The sequence below is a fragment of the Osmerus mordax genome, chromosome 11 (genome assembly GCF_038355195.1).
Source record: "Osmerus mordax isolate fOsmMor3 chromosome 11, fOsmMor3.pri, whole genome shotgun sequence".
Classification (NCBI taxonomy): Eukaryota; Metazoa; Chordata; class Actinopteri; order Osmeriformes; family Osmeridae; genus Osmerus; species Osmerus mordax.
In genome coordinates this window covers 8860535-8878883 of record NC_090060.1, presented here as the reverse complement: position 1 = coordinate 8878883, position 18349 = coordinate 8860535, and the positions used below count along the sequence as shown (strand labels likewise).

Below are 18349 nucleotides of genomic sequence, written 5' to 3'. Positions count from 1 at the left end.
CAAATTCACACGCTATTAAGTTTATACAGTTTCAGAGATCTGGAGAGTCTGAAGGATGGAAAATTGAGAGCGTGGCTTCAAAGCAGAGAATGAGACGTGGGCATGGCCAGAGCTGTCAATGAGGCCAGGGAAGAGGTTGACACTAAATGACTGTTACAGCCTAACTTCACCAGGCTCTGAATCAGCACCCAGCCTGAGCCTGAATGAGTGTGTGCGATCAACCATCCTGGGCTGGGGCTATGGCTGGGGCTGGAGCATGGCTGGGGCTGGGGCTTGGGCTATGGCTGGGGCTGGGGCTATGGCTGGGGCTGGAGCTTGGCTGGGGCTAGGGCTATGGCTGGGGCTATGGCTGGGGCTGGAGCATGGCTGGGGCTGGGGCTTGGGCTATGGCTGGGGCTATGGCTGGGGCTGGAGCTTGGCTGGGGCTAGGGCTATGGCTGGGGCTATGGCTGGGGCTGGAGCTTGGCTGGGGCTGGGGCTATGGCTGGGGCTATGGCCGGGGCTGGGGCTATGGCTGGGGCTATATTCGGGGCTATGGCTGGGGCTATGGCTGGGGCTGGAGCTTGGCTCGGGCTGGAGCTTGGCCGGGGCTGGGGCTATGGCTGGGGCTATGGCTGGGGCTGGAGCTTGGCTGGGGCTATGGCTGGGGCTATAGCCGGGGCTATGGCTGGGGCTATGGCTGGGGCTGGAGCTTGGCTGGGGCTGGAGCTATGGCTGGGGCTATGGCCGGGGCTATGGCCGGGTCTGGGGCTATGGCTGGGTCTGGGGCTACGGCTGGGGCTGGGGCTTGGCTGGCTACTCATTTCCTCATAACGAAATTAAAGAATACCGTTTTTTGTAATGTAAAGTTTTACTGTTAACAAAAAAACACACGGCTTGTTGATGTATTTGTACACAGCTACAGAGATGTATACACAGTATACGCTCACAGAGGATCAATTGTACAGAAACACAAGAAAAACAGATGAGAAAGGAGGAGTTGAGATAAAGAAGAGAGGAGGAACCCACCACTGCTCCATGTGATGTCTGATAAGACCAGAGTTTAAAGCAAAGCGATCTGCTTCTTGTCGAGACTTTGTAGCGACTGTCTGGACTGGAGAGAATAGTGGAGAAACCAGTAGAGAAATGAGCAGAGAGAAACATCCCCGCTGATGATGTCAGAGTGATGAGTCTGTGAAGGAGGCAAGCCGACTCATCAGGTAGTATCACTGCAACATCAACAGAAGAACACGAAGGCAACAGAATGAATCCAGATGCCAGTTTAGACCTACCCCTCACTGTCTACATCTGTGAGGCCCTATATACAGAACAACGGTCATGTCTTTCAGCTCACCTATTACTGCTATATACACTTGTAAGGTCTTTACACTCACTTTACATGGTTCTATACGGCACAGTATACAGAAAAGTAGGTATGTTTGTCCCTCAGTCTGGGTACTGGATGGCTCAGCTGGGTGGATCCTGGAATGGCTCAGGACAGTGAGAGAGCCAGGATGTGGGGGAAGGAAGAGAGAGGCAGATGAGGGAACCCTGGGACAGTGTTCTAACAGTTCTTCTCCGGAACACACTGTAGCAGTTCTGAGGCTTCTCTGATCACCAGGCTCGTGTCTTTGGCAGGAAACGTGCCGACAAAGCATGGCTTCCATTAAGCCACATGTACACTAGCAATGGCATATACAACTGATACATGAACCAAAATAGATACATTGTTCATAGAGCAGTACTAATAAACCAATTATAATGTTTCGTGTTCTTATAAACATGGGGTAAAGCAAACCCCCAGATAAAGAGTGCAAGCTGTTTCGCATTTCACTCCAATGTATGAAATCCAGTGATTGATTGATTTAACTGGTTGTGTAAGAACTTGGCCTAAACTTAGACCAGCATGTCTTTGTAATTCTTTGTAAAAAAAGGTTTATGTGTGTGTGTGTTGTCCTGCTAGAGGTAAGTGGACCATAAAAGTCAAAAAGATATGATCTAACACGTTGTCCCTCTTTTCCATACCCTTTATGGAGTTCAAACACATTCAGTCCATTCTCCCTGCAGTCTCATGCACTCAGCAGTATCCAATCACAGGTGGAGCAGACAGACTGGAGGGTTCCAGGTCCAGTGGCACACTCATGACCTTAATGTCCCATGTCCTTCAGCAGACATATTGCATCCCTATCTTACTGTCTCAGGACGAGAACATGTCCACCTCTCCATGTCTGTGAGGCTCGTAACTCTCCTAACAACCTCATCCTCCAGGACAGGGCCCTAGGGACAAGGGTAAGGCCCCAGGTTCTCAGGATCCAGAGGAGGGCTACATGGTCCAAGGGCCAGGGCAGAACCAGGGTTCATGACAGGATCCCCTGGCTCGAGCAGGGCCCCAGGTTACACAGGTCCAGCTCCTGAGGCTTCCTCTGTCCGGAGCAGTGCTCCCTGGGTAAGTTCATCCTCGTCTGAGTCACACAGAGTAGTTGGCGTCGCTTGAAGCCCCGGCCACAGCTCTTGGAGCAAAGTGACCAAGGTCCCACCTCCCACAGGGGGCAAGGGCCTCCACAGACCCTGCTGCCTGGGGGTCTGAGGAGGGGGTCACAGTCCGGGGCAGGCCCCCCTGCAGGGCCCTGGCACTGCACCGCCCTGTGCTGCACACCACTGCCACAGCTCACTGAGCAGTCCCCCCACCCCCCCGCCTCCCAAAACCCAACCACCCTCCTCTCCACCCCTCCCTCCTTCTCTCTCTCCCTCCCAACCTCCTTCTCTCTCTCCTTACCACCCTCCTTCTCTCTCTCCTTCCCACCCTCCTTCTCTCTCTCCTTACCACCCTCCTTCTCTCTCTCCTTACCACCCTCCTTCTCTCTCTCCTTCCCTCCCTCCTTCTCTCTCTCCCTCCCACCCTCCTTCTCTCTCTCCTTACCACCCTCCTTCTCTCTCTCCTTCCCACCCTCCTTCTCTCTCTCCTTCCCACCCTCCTTCTCTCTCTCCTTACCACCCTCCTTCTCTCTCTCCTTCCCACCCTCCTTCTCTCTCTCCTTCCCACTCTCCTTCTCTCTCTCCTTCCCACTCTCCTTCTCTCTCTCCTTCCCACCCTCCTTCTCTCTCTCCCTCCCCCTCTCCTTCTCTCTCTCCATCCCTTTCCCCTCCACCTGGTTGCTGTCCATCAGAACACTGTTGCGGCTCCTCTCCTCTTCCCCCCCCCTCCGCTCGTCCTTGCTCCTCCCCTCCCCTGGCCGGTAGAAGGAGTAGCGTATGCGAGGAGGAGTCATCCTGCCCACGGACAGCACCTCCAGGGTGAGCGCTTCCTGCAGCGGCCGCGTGCCACGCAGCGTCTCCACGGAGATGGAGGTGCCGCTGTACCTCAGCAGGCCGCCGGGCACCAGCACGTCTCTCTCCGCCGCCGACACCACGTAGTTCCCATTCAGGAGGTAGCGCCCCCGCGCGTCACGCAACGCCAGGTAGTTGTCATCATTGACCAATCCCCGGTAGCCGCGCTGGCGGACGTCAATGTTTGTGGCGCCCACAGGCAGCTTAGCCACAAAGTTGTAGCCGTGTCTGTAGAAAGGACGGACGAGGAGTTAGGGACCTTATTGGAAGGTACGAGTAACTATAGTGACAGTCCTGCTTTGTAATGGTTTACTTGATTATTAAAACTCTAACAACGTAATAGTTAGTGAAAAGACTGGTGTGTGTGGTAGACCAGGCATGTGTAACAGCTGTGTGCTGCACCGAGCATCCTTAAAGTTAGGGTTATGATGGTCATCTGAGATTTTCAGTAACAATATCTTACCACATACATTTCCAGACATCAGAAAAGAAAACCTACGAGATGAGAATTGTGGTGTTTGTAGGCAGAGTTGGCAGAGCACCTACATGGGCTTGGAGAATATGCCGGAGAACCTCCTGCAGCTCTGGTTGTCTCCGCCGCAGACGCCACACTTGTCAAACTTCTTAGAAGAGCTCAGCTTGCCGTCGCAGCCAGCCTTGATACACCTCCCCTGGACGCACAGGGCAGCCGTGTCTGGGGAGCAGGGGGTCCCATCCACCACCTGGGGAGAGCAGAGACAGGAGAGAAAAATAGAGAAAGATTGGAGGAAACCAGATAGAGAGAGAAAAAACAGAGAGAGAGAGAGAGAGAGAGAGAGAGAGAGAGAGAGAGAGAGAGAGAGAGAGAGAGAATGAAGGAAAAGTGTGAGAGGGAGGTAGAAAGGGAAGAGGGGACAGGACAGAGAAGCTGCTGTAACTAAACCTGAATGTCAGAGCAGAAGCTAGAAGGTACAACCAGGATCAGGGGCCTGGCTGGTATTGATGCAACACCCTGTTTCAGTACTGACACAGTAAACAGAGCTGACAGCTTACAGCTGTTAGTAACACTGCCCCGCTCTGCTTTCTGCTCCCCCCCACCCTCTCTTTCTTCTGGCCTCCTGACTCTCAGCTATGCTCTCTCTCCACCTCCATTTCTCTCAGACAAAAAGTCTAATGTAATTAAAAGAGCTTGTGCCTTCTTAAAATAATTCATAGGAATCAGTACAGTCTGGCTAGTTGGCCGTGCAGAGAAGAGCAGATGCAGTCTGGTTCTACTCGGTTCTAGCCAGGTAGTACCTTAGGAGCCAGGACGTAGAAGTATCCAGTGCCGTTGGCCCGGCAGATGAGCTTGCACTTGTCCTTGGGTGAGACGCCCGAGTACTTGGGCACCCAGACCACGGAGGAGCTCAGCCGGTTGGTGTTCAGGCTGAAACCGTTGAACGCCTCGCACTGCTCCTCCCGGAATGTCTTCCCTGTGTGTGAGGGGGGGGGGGGGGGGGGGGGGAACACATGCTGTTTGAACATGCTGGGCAAAGCACTGATCCGTGCGTGAGACAGGTGTGTGTGTGTGGTCCTCCAGGGGTCCTTACCTTTGCGTGATGCACAGGGCTCCAGGTTGCAGGACCGGTACCGAATCCGTAGACCCTGACAGAACTTCCCCCCGTGTTCTGGTGCTGGGTGGTCACACTCCCTCCTGGCCAGCTGGGCCCCTCCACCACAGGTCCTAGAACACGGGCCGAAGCCACCCCACTTCCCCCAGCGCCCATCCACCTGCCATGGGAACACAAACACATACACGCAAACACACATGAATGCACACACAAACACACACATTTCTAGAACTTTGCACAAAATCTTTGAAAAGTATCTCATAGGTAATCTCATATGGTGCTCTCTGGGTCTAATCCCTGGGGCAGGACCTCCCTCCAGCTCACCTTGGGTTGGCTTGTGTTGTTCCTGTGGGTGCAGCCCCCCCGGTAGCAGACCCTGTCCCCCCCACAGCCTGTCCCGTCAGCCCAGGGAAAGTGTCTGGTCTGGCAGACCAGCTGGCCCCGCGCCTGCCCTGTGCACCACAGCTTGGAGCACGGCTGCATGTAGGGGCAGGGCTTGGAGGCCAAGCCGAAGGCTAACTCACACTGCCGGGGCAGGCTGTAGCTGCTGCCTGGCAAGCTGTCTGGCAGGGAGAGGTGCCTTGCAGGCTGATCCAGCAGACAGTCACCTGGTATCATTAACACACATGTTAACACACTGGCTGCTGCTCAGGTTGGTCTAGCAGAGACATATAGTACAGCACTATGCTGATATACTATAGAACAGTGGACTACTTTATGGAAATACATTAAAAAAAATCTATCAGAAATGTTTTATCTTTAAATTTGTTAATAGTATTCAGACTAATCTTGGCATCTCTAGGATGTGAGACTGTGGGAACTGGAGGAGACAAACACAGGAAACAGTGACACTGGGACAGGAAGTGACTGACCGTGTCCGCGGTCCAGGAAGTCGGTGATGATGGCGGCGCTGCATGACGACCAGGGCTTGTGGCGGCTGATCTGGATCAGCGTGGGCGACATCATGTGATTGTCCCTCTGCCTCCCGAACACATCCTCACATGCTCGCACGTTGTCATGCGGCATGTTGAACACGTGCCCTGATCGGATAGGACACCACAGGATCAGCCAATCAGAACATACGTATTACAGTGGCATGATAATACCAAATGTTCGGTTACATAACTGGAACATAAGTAAAATATCACCATACGTCTGGGAGCAACCTGTAGTCATTTGAACAGGTCGGTGATTGAACTCGGATCTAACAAACACACACACACTCACACACGTACACACACACTCACACAAGGGAGGCGGTGTAATGGTTTCCCATGATGCGCTTCACGCACAGTCCTGTACAAACAGTGGATGACATCGCCAGAGCAAAGTGAGTGTAGGAGGGCTGGCTTTGAAGGGACATGGGCGTGATGACATCATGTATGTGGGCACCGTAAAAGCGAAGCCCCCTCGGGGCCGCTCTCATCTGGAAGCACTTCCACATCTGGACTGGAACTCCTCCTGGGCCAGACTTTACTGCAGCCCCTGGGCCCGCCGCTGATTCAGCTCTGCTCATCCCTGCCTCTGCTCAACTCAACCGCCCCCCCAGCCTGCCAGCCCTTAGTGAGGGAGGCCAGGCCTGACTAGAAAACCTCTCTGTGTCAGCCGGACCGTGGCGTGAGTGACAGCCAGTTAATCACACGAGACAGTGAGGAAAGAGTGCAAGCACCTTCTCTCTTCTCTCCTCTCTCAACTCCCTCTTTCTCTCCTCTCCCTCTATTATCCCTCTCTGCTGTTACCTTCTGCTCTTCCCGCTCCATTTCCCATCCTCCCTCCTTCTCCTCTCCGTTTCTCCTTCCTTTTCTTCTCTTCTCCCTCCCTCCCTTCCCCGCCCCTCCTCCCTCTCTCTGTCTCCTGACCACATGTAAGAGATCAGTGTAATCTGATGGTGCACATGCATGAGGTGTCAGAGAAGCCTGGGGCGTCCACACATGGACTCACTACACAGAGAGCACGGCTACTACACGCACTGTCATTAAAGCTAAACATCCCTGCTCCTTTCTGCTTGAGTGGATAGGCCACAGTGTACAGTTACAGTATCACAGTACAGACCATGCAGAGGGTTATCAACACAGGAGCAGATGCCCGCTGCCCTGAGGTCCATGTTAAACAAACCTCTACTTTGAGATCACACACTGTTATCTTCTGTAGAAAGGAGAAGGTCCACTTGATTTGTGTCACAAGGCGGGCCGGGTAAACAGTTAGCTGCTCAACTGAAACGCCTGCACACTGTAGGGACTTCCACCATGTATCGCCATCCCTCTGCTTTGAGGTGTTCAGCCAATGAACAGGAGTGGTCTTAGAAAAGCAACAAAAGACAGCAGGTGTTACTGACCTAGCTCGTGGGCGGTGGTGAAGGCGGAGGGCAAGCCGTCGTCCTCAATGACGGAGCAGCTCCTCCGGGGGTCACACATGGTGCCCACGTCCGCCATGCCCAGCGTGTCACAGGTAGACGCCCCACACAGGTCCTGAAGGTACACAACTGTGTCATTATCCAGGACAGGGTCAGACGGGTCATGACTAAAACTTGATTTAACCTCGTAAAACACATGATAAAACACACACACACTATATGCCTCTCCCTCTTCTATATGAGAAACACATATTTCATCTCTGATCCCACTTCCTCTCTCTATCTCTGTCTCTTTCTCTCTAGCGCTGACACACACACACACTCACTCACTCACTCACACACACACATAAACACACACACTGTCACTCCCTGTGCCAATCTCTCGCTCTCTGTGAATATCTGCAACTCTGGGCCTGTGCTGCAGTCTTAAAGCATTCTGCCAGGGATTATATCATAAGGGTACGTGTCTGCTGCAGGGTTGCTGAGGCAGCGAACCCTAGTTCTCCCCGTGACCTCTGACCCTCTGCACTCTCTCACACTGCTTCATTACTGCTTCATGACTGCTTCATCCCAGGCAGTGTTGTTACAGGCTGTTTTTTTCAGGCTGCTTTCTACTTCCTCAGTGCTTCATTACAGACATCTGACAGGCTGTTTCCTAGCTTACTGCTTTAGTAAAGGGGTGGCGAGGTGGAGAGGAGACCAGGGAACAGAAGAGGAGAGGAGGGGAGGAGCAAGACAAAACACTCACAGCTGGATACTTGCAGGCAGGTTTACATCATCACACAGAAATTGATACTTCCCATTCCTTCCCTGAGGTGTACCAGTGAGGGGAAACGTGACTCACCCCTGGTCCACTGCTAAGACTTTACTCTAACACTTTCACATAAGCTATTGTACAGACTAACACATTACACAGACACACAGTAACACAGTGACACAACCACACAAACATGGCTGAGATCATCACACTCTCCTCTAACAGCTGCAAAACAAACTCTCCTGGAGTGAGTGCCAGTGTTGATACTGAGGCTTTTCCAGAACACATGTGAACGAGATCCAGAACAGCACCTTCATACCTGCTTGGTGAAAAGGATGGCCGTGTCCCAGTACTCTGGATGGGCGTCGCTGTGCTTGTTGATCTTCTTCTGCCAGGAGCAGAAGTTCCTGAGCGTGACAGCTGCGTTGCTGGAGACCTTCGGACCCTTGTCCGCCTCGCTAATGACCATGAAACCCACCACCACCAGGTTGATGGAGTTGAGGATGCTGGGGTGCCGGTAAAGCTGCGCCGCCACCGACAACAGCGTTAGCAGGTATTGCTTCAAGTCGTCACCGTGGAACTTGGCCATGGACTCATCCGCCACCACAAGAACCTCCACAAACCTGGGGACCGAGGCAAACCTCCGTGACCGGCTCAGGCTCCACGGCGCGTTATCTGACAGTCCGCCACCCTCCGGGCCTCCCCTGTGCCTGTATTTCTCCAAAGACCCAGAGATGTTGAATTCTGATCCGGGTCCCACCATACACTTGCTACTGGGACTGTTACCTGATTCAGAGCGTCCCCGCCGGCGGATGACGTGAGTTCGCTCAAAACTGGTTGAATGTTCCGAAAAAGTCTCGTTCTTATTCACACTAATAAAATACTCCATGCCCCCGTAGGAGAACGCGCCCTGGAGACCTTTGCAAAGACTGAGGGCAACGTAGGAATCCCGGTCCGCGTTAACGTCACCGGAGTAGAAGCAGCTTCTCAACTCAGAGGAGTTAGGAGCTGAGGTGCCGCTTTCCGGGGCGATGCCTGGCCCCAAGAAATGGGAATCCTGTCTGAGGCTGAGGATAAACTCCTGCTGGAAAGCGCTAACTCTGAATACAACTTCATTGTCACTAATCCTCTCCTGTCCACGACCGGAATGCTTTCCGGGTTGTTGATCCATTCGAACGGGTACGCAAATATCTACCTCCATACTAGAGGTAAATTCAGCAAATAACAGGACATCCATAAACAAAAACAATGATCTCATAAATAGAGACATCTTTGCTGTTTGCGCGGAGAACACCTTTCAAGTTTTTGATCTTCGTGCGTCCGTTTGCGATGATGAACTCAAAACCATGACCTACAACAGGCACAGAACTGCTCTCGTGCGAATTCTGAGTGCAGATGCATGTGGGATGAGACCTACTACCATCCTGTACCGCTCCGCCGCACCCAGCCTCTCCTCTATGGTCTGGGCGTTTAGGACTGTATAAACAGCAAGTATTGTCATCATGCGGGAAGGTGCTGGGACAGGATCTCCCTGCGCGCTGCGACCTCAACCACTTGCGGCTCTGCAAATATTATTGTTGCTCCTCAGCATGTGGCACGATCTGAAACGGCTCCACCCACTGAGTAAGCCTTGAAATGTCTCTCAGTAAAGCACATACATCATCCAAAACTCTGTAAGAAACAAGTTGTCCGTTTTTATTCCTTAAAAACACCCTCTCTCTCCAGACAGTAAAGGTGTATAACTGTTTTTCACTTTAACAATCCCATCGTTAGGCAATCATCAAAGGCAACATTTTGATATGGAGTGACACCTGTTTGCGCCTGAATCTCTCCTCATTCCCTGCCTCACCAGCCGGGCTCCGTGACACCTGAGATACAAGACTGACACCTGGTGGTGTAACTGTGCCAGTGCCACTGGGGACTCGAACGTCCCAAACTGGACCCCATCAAAAGCTGGCCTGAAGCCCCTTGGGATCACTGCACGGAGTCAGTTTACACGCATGACATCTGGGTACAACAGTAACCACGCTTCAGACATACTTTACAGAACCAAAAATGTTTTAGTAGCTTTAGAGCTGCAGTGTCATATTCCGTGTGCTTTGCAACTTGGCAATTATATAGCCTAATCATTAATCAATGTGAACGCTTTAACGTTAACTGGAGGCTCTCTGAAAGGAGCCGTGGCTGTTTTGCTGTGAGGAAACCCATCCGCAAAGCAGCTCTGATGTGAGCTGTCAATCACCAGCAGCTCAGAAATAACTGACCGGCGGACCCTTAGCTATGCGTAGTATGGACGCCCCGCTGTACCGAGTTAATAATAGGGCCGGGGTTGTCAGGCTGTTTCTGAGGAGGAGTGTCGGGCCATTCTCACTGGACCCCTTTATCACACTCTCTCATGAGGCGCGAGTGGGAGGAGAGTTTCCAGCAACGAGGGATATCAAAAATACATCGCTTATGTCTGAAGAGTCGCAGTATATATACCTCAGCGGTGTTGCTTTGACCAGCAGCTCCCCCGGTTCTACAGTAATAGGATGACAACGCCAGCAGCCTGTATACAGTTGGACTAAAACAAGCTGTAACATACAGTAAGGGGAACTGGCAGTTCATTATTAATACTATAACGGTTGAATCTGTTTTTTTTTATATTACTTAACACTAGAAATAAAACGATTGATATCCATCTGATCACAAACGATTCTGAGGCTTCTATATTTGGAGATTATAGCTGCGCGCGCATGGTCAACCAGTAACGGTACATTTATCCTACACGTTGAGTTTATTTTGATTACAAGGACAGAAGATGTGCTCGGTGTGGTGTTTAGTTTACTTGGCTCTGTGCATTATCAACACTGCCGACTCCAACTCTTTTGAGTCCGAGGACATCGTTCCTCTCCGTATAGACAGGAGAGGCGGTCGGTTCTGGAAGAGGAGTGAGGAGCAGCCGAGTTTCAGACTCAGTGCGTTCGGAAGAGATTTCACCCTAAACTTGGTCCCCGACACCAGCTTTCTATCGTCTTCGCTTACAATACAACGCATTAAAGCAAAAGATCCAAGCATTTTACGCAGCTCCGACCAAGGAGGGTACCCAGCGGCCGAAGCACAGGCGGACCTGCACAAGATGATCAACCATACGGAAGAAAGCAAAGAGAACCTGATGGACTGTTTCTTCTCTGGGACCGTGGACAACAAACAGAACTCCGTGGTAGCTGTCAGTTTGTGTCACGGCATGATCGGGTCATTCATAACTGAAGGAAACGAATACATGATAGAACCCAAAGTTATGGGTTCAGGGAGGCTCGAACGCTCTAATGAACAGATACACGTTATCAAGAGGAGGAAGTCACAAAAAAAACCTGGAGAGCTCTTTGATCGCCTGAACGAGGACAATCTTTTAATACGAGACGTGGAGACTTCATCTCTCAAAGCTGAGGAAGGCGGGCAGAGCGAACCGCGGCAGAAACGTTTCGTGTCAGCACCGCGCTTTATAGAGACGCTCGTGGTGGCCGATGCATCCATGACTCATTTGTATGGAGACGAAATACAGGTGAGATCTTAAAGTTTGTTTTCACGTCCACAGCAGGCTTTCATGTTCAAAATTGTCTGTTTGGAAGGCTGTAGCTTTATTTAACGAATAGCACCACCAAAAAGTTAACGTTTGCGAAAAAAAAAAAAAAGTATTTTGCATCAATCGTTGTTTTATAATTATAATTCATATCATAATAATAATTAGGCTATTATTATTAATCTCAGAGAAATCAAACGTTGAGAAGAAAATGAACCATTCATGAAAGATTGCAATGTTCAAAATGAGTAACAGAAACAGTCACGTTTCACCTTGCAATGTGTTGTTTTGGTGGTCACGTTTTGTCTGCCGCCCTCTGGGATGCTAGGTTAGAGGAGCCTTGGGGTGGTGGTGGCGGTATGGGGGGCTCTGGAGGAGTGGATGTGCTTATACTGCCCTCAGAGCAGGAAGGGGGGTGGCACTTACGGGGAATGGGGTGGGTTCACAGTCCTCCTATAGTAGCAGGGAAAACTGAGGTCAGTCAGCGCACAGCAATGCCAGCTATGTTCAGTTCCACATTCCTGGGGAGTTACTCACTGCAGTCCTGAGTCCTGTTTCATCACCATCATTAACACCACCGCCAACAGAAGAAAAAATGAGGATCACCAAAACATAAGATTTGACCATGGTTCCTAATTTATTTGTAACAACTTTTGTGTGTGTCTGTTGTCTGTATGTGTGGATGTGTGTGCATGGAATCTTTGGATGTGTGTGTTGTGTGGTGTCTTGCTATGTGTGCGTGGATGTGTGTGTGTGTTCCCTTCTCAGCTCTACATCCTGACCCTGATGTCCCTGACCGCCCAGCTGTACCGCCACCCCAGTCTCAGGAGCCCGGTGACCCTGGTGGTGGTGCAGGTCCTGCTGGTGGAGGACCCCGAGGTGGGGCCCCAGCTCTCTAGTATCGCCGGCGTGGCCCTCAGGAACTTCTGCTCCTGGCAGCAGCTCTTTAACCCGCCCAGCCAGCGCCACCCGCAACATTATGATACAGCTGTGCTGTTCACTAGAGAGGTAGGGTGTGTGTCTGTCTGTTTGTGTGTGTGTGCACAGTCAGGGGTGGTTGCCTGTCTCGCGAGCCAGCTGTTAACGAGTGTCTGATCTTAATGGAAACATTGATAGTGCAGTTTGTTTATTTCCTGCCCTACTAGCTTTAGTGTGGCCATAAATTAGTCGTCATGCTGACAGTCCAGACAATAAACCCAGCCCCTCTCAGGAAGACCGGACATCCCAGACTTGCCTGAAAGGCCATGAGGCACATGTTGCAGTGCGTGTTCTGCTGGTATGTGAGGGATGTCTTAGCAGAACAAGGTGTACACTTCCATGCCGAGCTGGACCAACCAGCCATAAGTCCAGATGGGTTCTGGATCAGGGAGGGAGATTGTGTCTGGTGGTTTGGGTTGGCGGACCAGGAAACATCTATCTTTGGGCCAGACTTGTTAGAGGAACGTTGTAGGAATCTCGTTGACACTCCTCACAGCTCCTCCCACGCAGCCTCGTCCGACTGCCAGAAATATTTATCTGCTTTTCTTTTATGATGGAAACATTGACAAACATGTTTCTTGATGTGATGGTGAAAACAGAGGGACACAGAGGAGACAAGTACAGCAGAAGAGACCATCTGCTGAGCGAGACTCTCACTATGAGTCCTGGGGGGAGGGGGGGCTTGGCAGCCATGCCAAGCCCCTGCCTTATCTCTTTAGACTCCAGTTGTGTTGTGTGTGTGGAGGAGGACCGCGTTCCTGGGTACTGAGCTGTGTCTGTTGTCTGCTGTTGATGTCTGTTGCTGTCTGTTGTCCAGGACATCTGTGGTCAGAGCTGTGACACGCTGGGCATGGCAGACGTGGGCACCATGTGTGACCCCAAGAGGAGCTGCTCCGTCATCGAGGACAATGGCCTCCAGGCCGCCTACACTGCTGCCCACGAGCTGGGTATGTCCACTTCCTGTTCCTGTTCGTCCTGCACAGCTGTTTGGTCGTAACATTCAAAGTGGAACTGATCTCTAATCTCTAAATTCCAATCTCAAAGTATAGATAGAATCTGCCTGACTGTGGATGTTTTGTGTAGCCTTGCTGTAGTCTCACTAAGCAGACAGTGCCTCTCTGAGTGACCTCACATCCTGTCCCATCAGGCCACGTACTGAGCATGCCCCATGATGACTTCCCGACCTGTAAGCGTCTGTTTGGAGACGTGGGAGGAGGTCACATGATGGCTCCTCTGTTCGTCCACCTCAACCAGACCTTCCCCTGGTCACCCTGCAGCGCCCTCTACATCACAGAGTTCTTCGACAACGGACATGGTAGGTCATGCATTTCATGAATGAATGGTTCTGTTTGGTTCTGTTGGCTGGTGTATGGGCTGAGGTGGGTGGGATATGGGGCGTTCGTTTGAGCAGTGCCACATAATCCCATATCTTTGTCAAATTGATAAGATGTCAAGATGTTGCAAGACCCTCTCCTCTTAGTATGATATTCACCTGTGCATCTGTCTGGCTCCTAGGTGACTGTCTGCTTGACCCCCCGGAGACAGTGCAGCCCCTGCCCAGAGAGAGGCCAGGCGTGGCCTTCAATCTGGACCGCCAGTGCCAGCAGGCCTTCGGAGAAGAGTACCTCCGCTGCCCCAACACCTCTGCCAGCGATCTCTGCAGCCGGCTGTGGTGCTGGCAGGAGGGTACCACTCTCTGCGCCACCCGGAACTCCAGCCTCCCCTGGGCCGACGGCAGCACCTGCGGAGCCAACCGCACCTGCCTGGACGGGGAGTGTGTGTCCCACCTGGAAGCTTCACGGCCTCGGGTGAGACTGGAACGCCTTACCTTACATGGCTTGGCTAGGCAGCTTTTATGTGGTTTGGCCCTGACAGTGTGTCAGTGTGTCATTTGTTTACAGAAGATGGCTGTTTACTAGAGAGGCTCTGTTTACCAGAGATCCCGGTCAACACTTTCAGTGGGATTCTCTTGATCAATTCAGACAAGCTGACACAATTATGCACTTACTGCTAACCACTAATAAAACCTCTGGAAAACACTGACTCTCTCGCTTTCTCTCTCTCTCACACACACACACTCACTCACACACACACAGACACACACTGTGTGGGTTATGTTAGTGGGTTGTGGCTGTGTGTCAGGATTGCTGGAGCCTGACAGAGCACGCGTGCAGAGCCTTTGCCCAGCCACAGCGCCAGGACCCAGCGGTTACAGTCCAGACTGTGGTGGGGTTGTCAAGGAGACGGCGGAAGCTCTAATAGGTCTCTGCTGTGCCTCTTTGCCAGGTGGCGTTAGACGGCGGCTGGGCAGCCTGGGGGCTGTGGCAACAGTGTTCTAGAACATGCGGAGGCGGGGTCAAGTTCTCGTATCGGGAGTGTTCCGATCCGGTTCCTGAGAATGGAGGGCAGTACTGCACAGGCCAGAGAGTCAAGTACCAGTCCTGTAACACCCAGTCCTGCCAGCAGAACCAAGGTACGCCCTCGGGAGCTCTACTGGAGCCTGCTTTGTTTGCAGATGCTAACAACCCATAACAACCTGGTTACCACGAACTCTCATTGGTGTCCTCTGTTGGTCTTTGGCATGTAGTGTTGTGTGCAGTTGAAAATGAAGTTCATGACTTGAATGTTTCTACACTGAAGTTGGACCATGCCTCATCCCCCTCCTTCCCCCTTCATACCCCAGGGAAGAGCTTCAGGGAGGAGCAGTGTGAGAAGTACAACCGCCCCGTCCACTTTGACTTCCATGGTAACGCAAAGCAGTGGATCCCTAAGTACACTGGCGTGTCTCCGAGGGACCGGTGTAAGCTGGTCTGCCGGGCCCAAGGCAGCAGCGAATTCAGGGTGTTTGAGGCCAAGGTGAGCCTACCAGTTCACTCAGCACTCATGACCACCAGTCTAGGCTGGGGACTAAACCAGCTCCTGCCGCAGATGAAGCTGCACCTGGGAGAGGAGTGGTGCTGACGGCTGTGTGCAGCTGGGTGTAGGGTGTGCATAGTCTATAGCTGCGTGTGTAGTTGTACGTGTGTGAGGTTGTGTGTGACTGAGTGTGTCGTCATGTGGTTCTGTGTTGTGCAGGTGGTGGACGGCACCACGTGCGGTCCAGACACCACGGCGGTGTGTGTCCGGGGCCAGTGTGTGAAGGCGGGCTGCGACCTTGTGATCAGCTCCAGTAAGAAGATGGACAAGTGTGGTGTGTGTGGCGGCACCGGACTGAGCTGCAGGAAGATCACTGGATCCCACAGCAGAGCCACGTAAGGACACAGAATGCACTGCTCTGTGAACCAGACCCTAAATCCCTGCCACAATCATAACAACTGGCTACAGTGTTAAAGTGTTGTAAATGTCAACATTTACAAAGCAGACGTGTTTTTACTGGATGATGCATCATATGGATAAGTACCGTGTGACAGCTAGATGGCTCTGAGCCAGAGCCCTAGTAGCAGCCTAACAACAGCTTCCTGTCTGTCCGTAACAGTAACTTCCTGTCTGTCAGTAACAGTAACTTCCTGTCTGTCCGTCTCGCAGGTATGGCTACGATGACGTGGTCACCATCCCTGCTGGCGCCACCAACATTGACATCAAGCAGCGCAGTCAAAGGGGCATGAAGAACGACGGCATTTACCTGGCGGTGCGGCGGGAGGACGGCGGCTACGTGCTGAACGGTAACTTCTCGGTGTCCACGGTGGAGCAGGACGTGGCGGTGGCGGGGGCAGTGCTGAAGTACAGCGGCTCCTCCACCACGCTGGAGAGGATCCAGAGCTTCCAGACGCTTCGCCAGCCTCTCACCATCCAGCTGCTGGCCACCGGAATGGATGCAAACCCTCCCAAGATCAAATACACCTTCTTCATCCCTAGGAACACACCATTCATCAAGCCCAAGGACAGGAAAACATCCCTGCATATGATCCAGCCATTTGGCATGCCAGAATGGGTTCTGGGAGAATGGTCAGAGTGCTCTAAGAGCTGTGGTTCTGGCTGGTCCAGGAGGAACGTGGAGTGTCGAGACAGTGCTGGTTTCCTGTCCAGTCAGTGTGACAGGGACCTGAAGCCCTCAGACATCCGGGCATGTGGAGACCTGCCCTGCCCGATCTGGCAGATGGGACCCTGGTCTTCATGCTCTCGAACTTGCGGAGCCGGGCAGCGCAAACGAAGCGTGGTGTGTCTGGACTACACCGGGAAGATGGTGACGGAGGAGAGGTGTGACCCTGCGAAGCAGCCAGAGCCGGTCTCTGGAGAGTGTCTGAACCAGGAGTGTCTCTGAGGACTGGAGAGCTATGGAGTGGTGGAGAGGGAGGTTAGGGACAACACCTGACCCCCACCTCTAACCTGACTTGACTGAGCCTTGAGAAGAACAGGGAACGGGGTGCACCAGTACTGGGACAGGTGCCATCATAACATGTTAATAGTCCATGAGCCTCAGTTGATTTTTTGTTAATTCATGAATGTTTGAGAACCACTATTGTGTTTGAACCAAGTGAGATCTACCTCATGTTGTAGATACTAGTTTCATGTTTGTAAGTAGGTAAATGTACTGTGTTTGTTGCTTTGTTACAAGCGGTACATAACATTTTTAAACTGTATAAAAAATATATATTATTGTTTCGCTTTATAAGAGAAAACTTCCTGGCCAGATTCTCCACATCTCCTCTTCATACTCACCCCCTCACATCAGTTCCCCCTCATACCAACAGATCCCAGTGTAGCCCCCGTCCCAGCCTAGACCACAGCCTAGAATACAGCCTAGAATACAGGATAGAACTAGCTGTCATAGTGGTGTTGTAGGAATGGGTTCACTTGTACTGCCACAAAGATAAAATCAAACAGTTAGGTTACTTCATGAGACTAGTGGTCAGCGCCGTGCCAGACAGAGGCTAGCTGGCCGGTGGTTAGTAGTATAAACCTGAGAAATGAGTGTTCATTAACCTGAGTTAACAGCCTTTGTGTAAGAGCCTAATTTTGCATCTGGATTCTAGAAGAAACCAGCCTGAGAGACAAGGGACGAGCAGCGGTGCCTCCTAGGTTGATGCAGATGGTAGGGATGGATGAAGACCATCTGAGAAGCAAGTCACTATAGAGATGTTATAAGTTATATCAAACAAAATACTTTTCATTGCATATCAACCAATTTTATTTTGTGTGTGATATATTATTTTTTAGCTCATTTGGTGCTCTGTTGTTTCCAGTTCTCTTTGTGTTTAAGTCTATTTATCATTCCCACATACAGTATGTCATAAACCCAAAGAGACAACACATGCTATCCCTTCAGTGAAGGACCTGGTTAATTACTTTTACAGCTTCCTTTTCAAGCTATTTATTTTTTGTAAAGTTTTCACTACGGACATATTTTAACCTTTTAGCGATGCAATGCTGCTGTCTTTGATATTTATAGGCTCCGTCTACAATAAAACGGTTAAATTCAACATGTGTTCATCTTATGTGATCTTACTGTTTAGGTTATATAGATTACAACATTTCACATTTTCCGTAGGCAGCTGTTATGTCTGCAGGAACCAATACAGACCTAGATGCTAAAGTCTCGATTCTGCGCCGCACCCATTCGCAAAGATGCCTTTAACTGGAGTCTATGGTCAACAGCAGATAGCTGCAGAGTTTATATCCCAGGACGACCGTACGCCACAAGATCTTCATCATTGCTTCAAACATTGATGATATTTTGGCCAGTTTAAATGCTTAAAGGGTACAACAATAATAGGCCTACTTGAAACAGGACCCAGCTAACAAGACCATTAGTGTTGAATGATATAGACAAAGGTGAGACTTTTCAGTAGGCCTGGCCTAGCAAA

The 18349-nt window shown here is 51.3% G+C and overlaps 2 protein-coding genes across 2 annotated transcripts; one reads left to right on the top strand and one right to left on the bottom strand.

Annotated features, from left to right (window-relative positions):
• Window positions 1-876: 876 nt before the first annotated feature.
• On the bottom strand, window positions 877-9275 carry LOC136951486 (A disintegrin and metalloproteinase with thrombospondin motifs 15-like). Its single transcript, XM_067245911.1, has 9 exons — window positions 8325-9275; window positions 7231-7363; window positions 5768-5935; window positions 5220-5503; window positions 4875-5055; window positions 4582-4757; window positions 3853-4028; window positions 3129-3534; window positions 877-2723 (listed from the first exon to the last, which is right to left on the bottom strand). The coding sequence occupies exons 1-9, from the start codon at window positions 9273-9275 to the stop codon at window positions 2337-2339; spliced, it is 2862 nt and encodes a 953-aa protein (XP_067102012.1). The 3' UTR covers window positions 877-2336.
• A 1530-nt stretch (window positions 9276-10805) lies between these two features.
• Window positions 10806-17934, top strand: LOC136951458 (A disintegrin and metalloproteinase with thrombospondin motifs 8-like). Its single transcript, XM_067245855.1, has 9 exons — window positions 10806-11549; window positions 12336-12575; window positions 13363-13492; window positions 13693-13860; window positions 14061-14353; window positions 14832-15018; window positions 15229-15401; window positions 15621-15796; window positions 16071-17934. Exons 1-9 carry the CDS (start codon window positions 10806-10808, stop codon window positions 16804-16806), a joined length of 2847 nt encoding a protein of 948 aa, XP_067101956.1. The 3' UTR covers window positions 16807-17934.
• The last annotated feature ends 415 nt before the right edge of the window (window positions 17935-18349 follow it).

Coding starts and splice junctions, on each gene's coding strand:
- LOC136951486 (XM_067245911.1), bottom strand. CDS start 9,275: ATGTCTCTATTTATGAGATCATTGTTTTTGTTTATGGATGTCCTGTTA. Junction 5,504..5,767: donor CTTCCTGGACCGCGGACACG/GTCAGTCACTTC, acceptor TAATGATACCAG/GTGACTGTCTGCTGGATCAG. Junction 4,029..4,581: donor TCTACGTCCTGGCTCCTAAG/GTACTACCTGGC, acceptor TGCTCTCCCCAG/GTGGTGGATGGGACCCCCTG.
- LOC136951458 (XM_067245855.1), top strand. CDS start 10,806: ATGTGCTCGGTGTGGTGTTTAGTTTACTTGGCTCTGTGCATTATCAAC. Junction 15,019..15,228: donor GTCCTGCCAGCAGAACCAAG/GTACGCCCTCGG, acceptor TTCATACCCCAG/GGAAGAGCTTCAGGGAGGAG. Junction 15,402..15,620: donor TCAGGGTGTTTGAGGCCAAG/GTGAGCCTACCA, acceptor TGTGTTGTGCAG/GTGGTGGACGGCACCACGTG.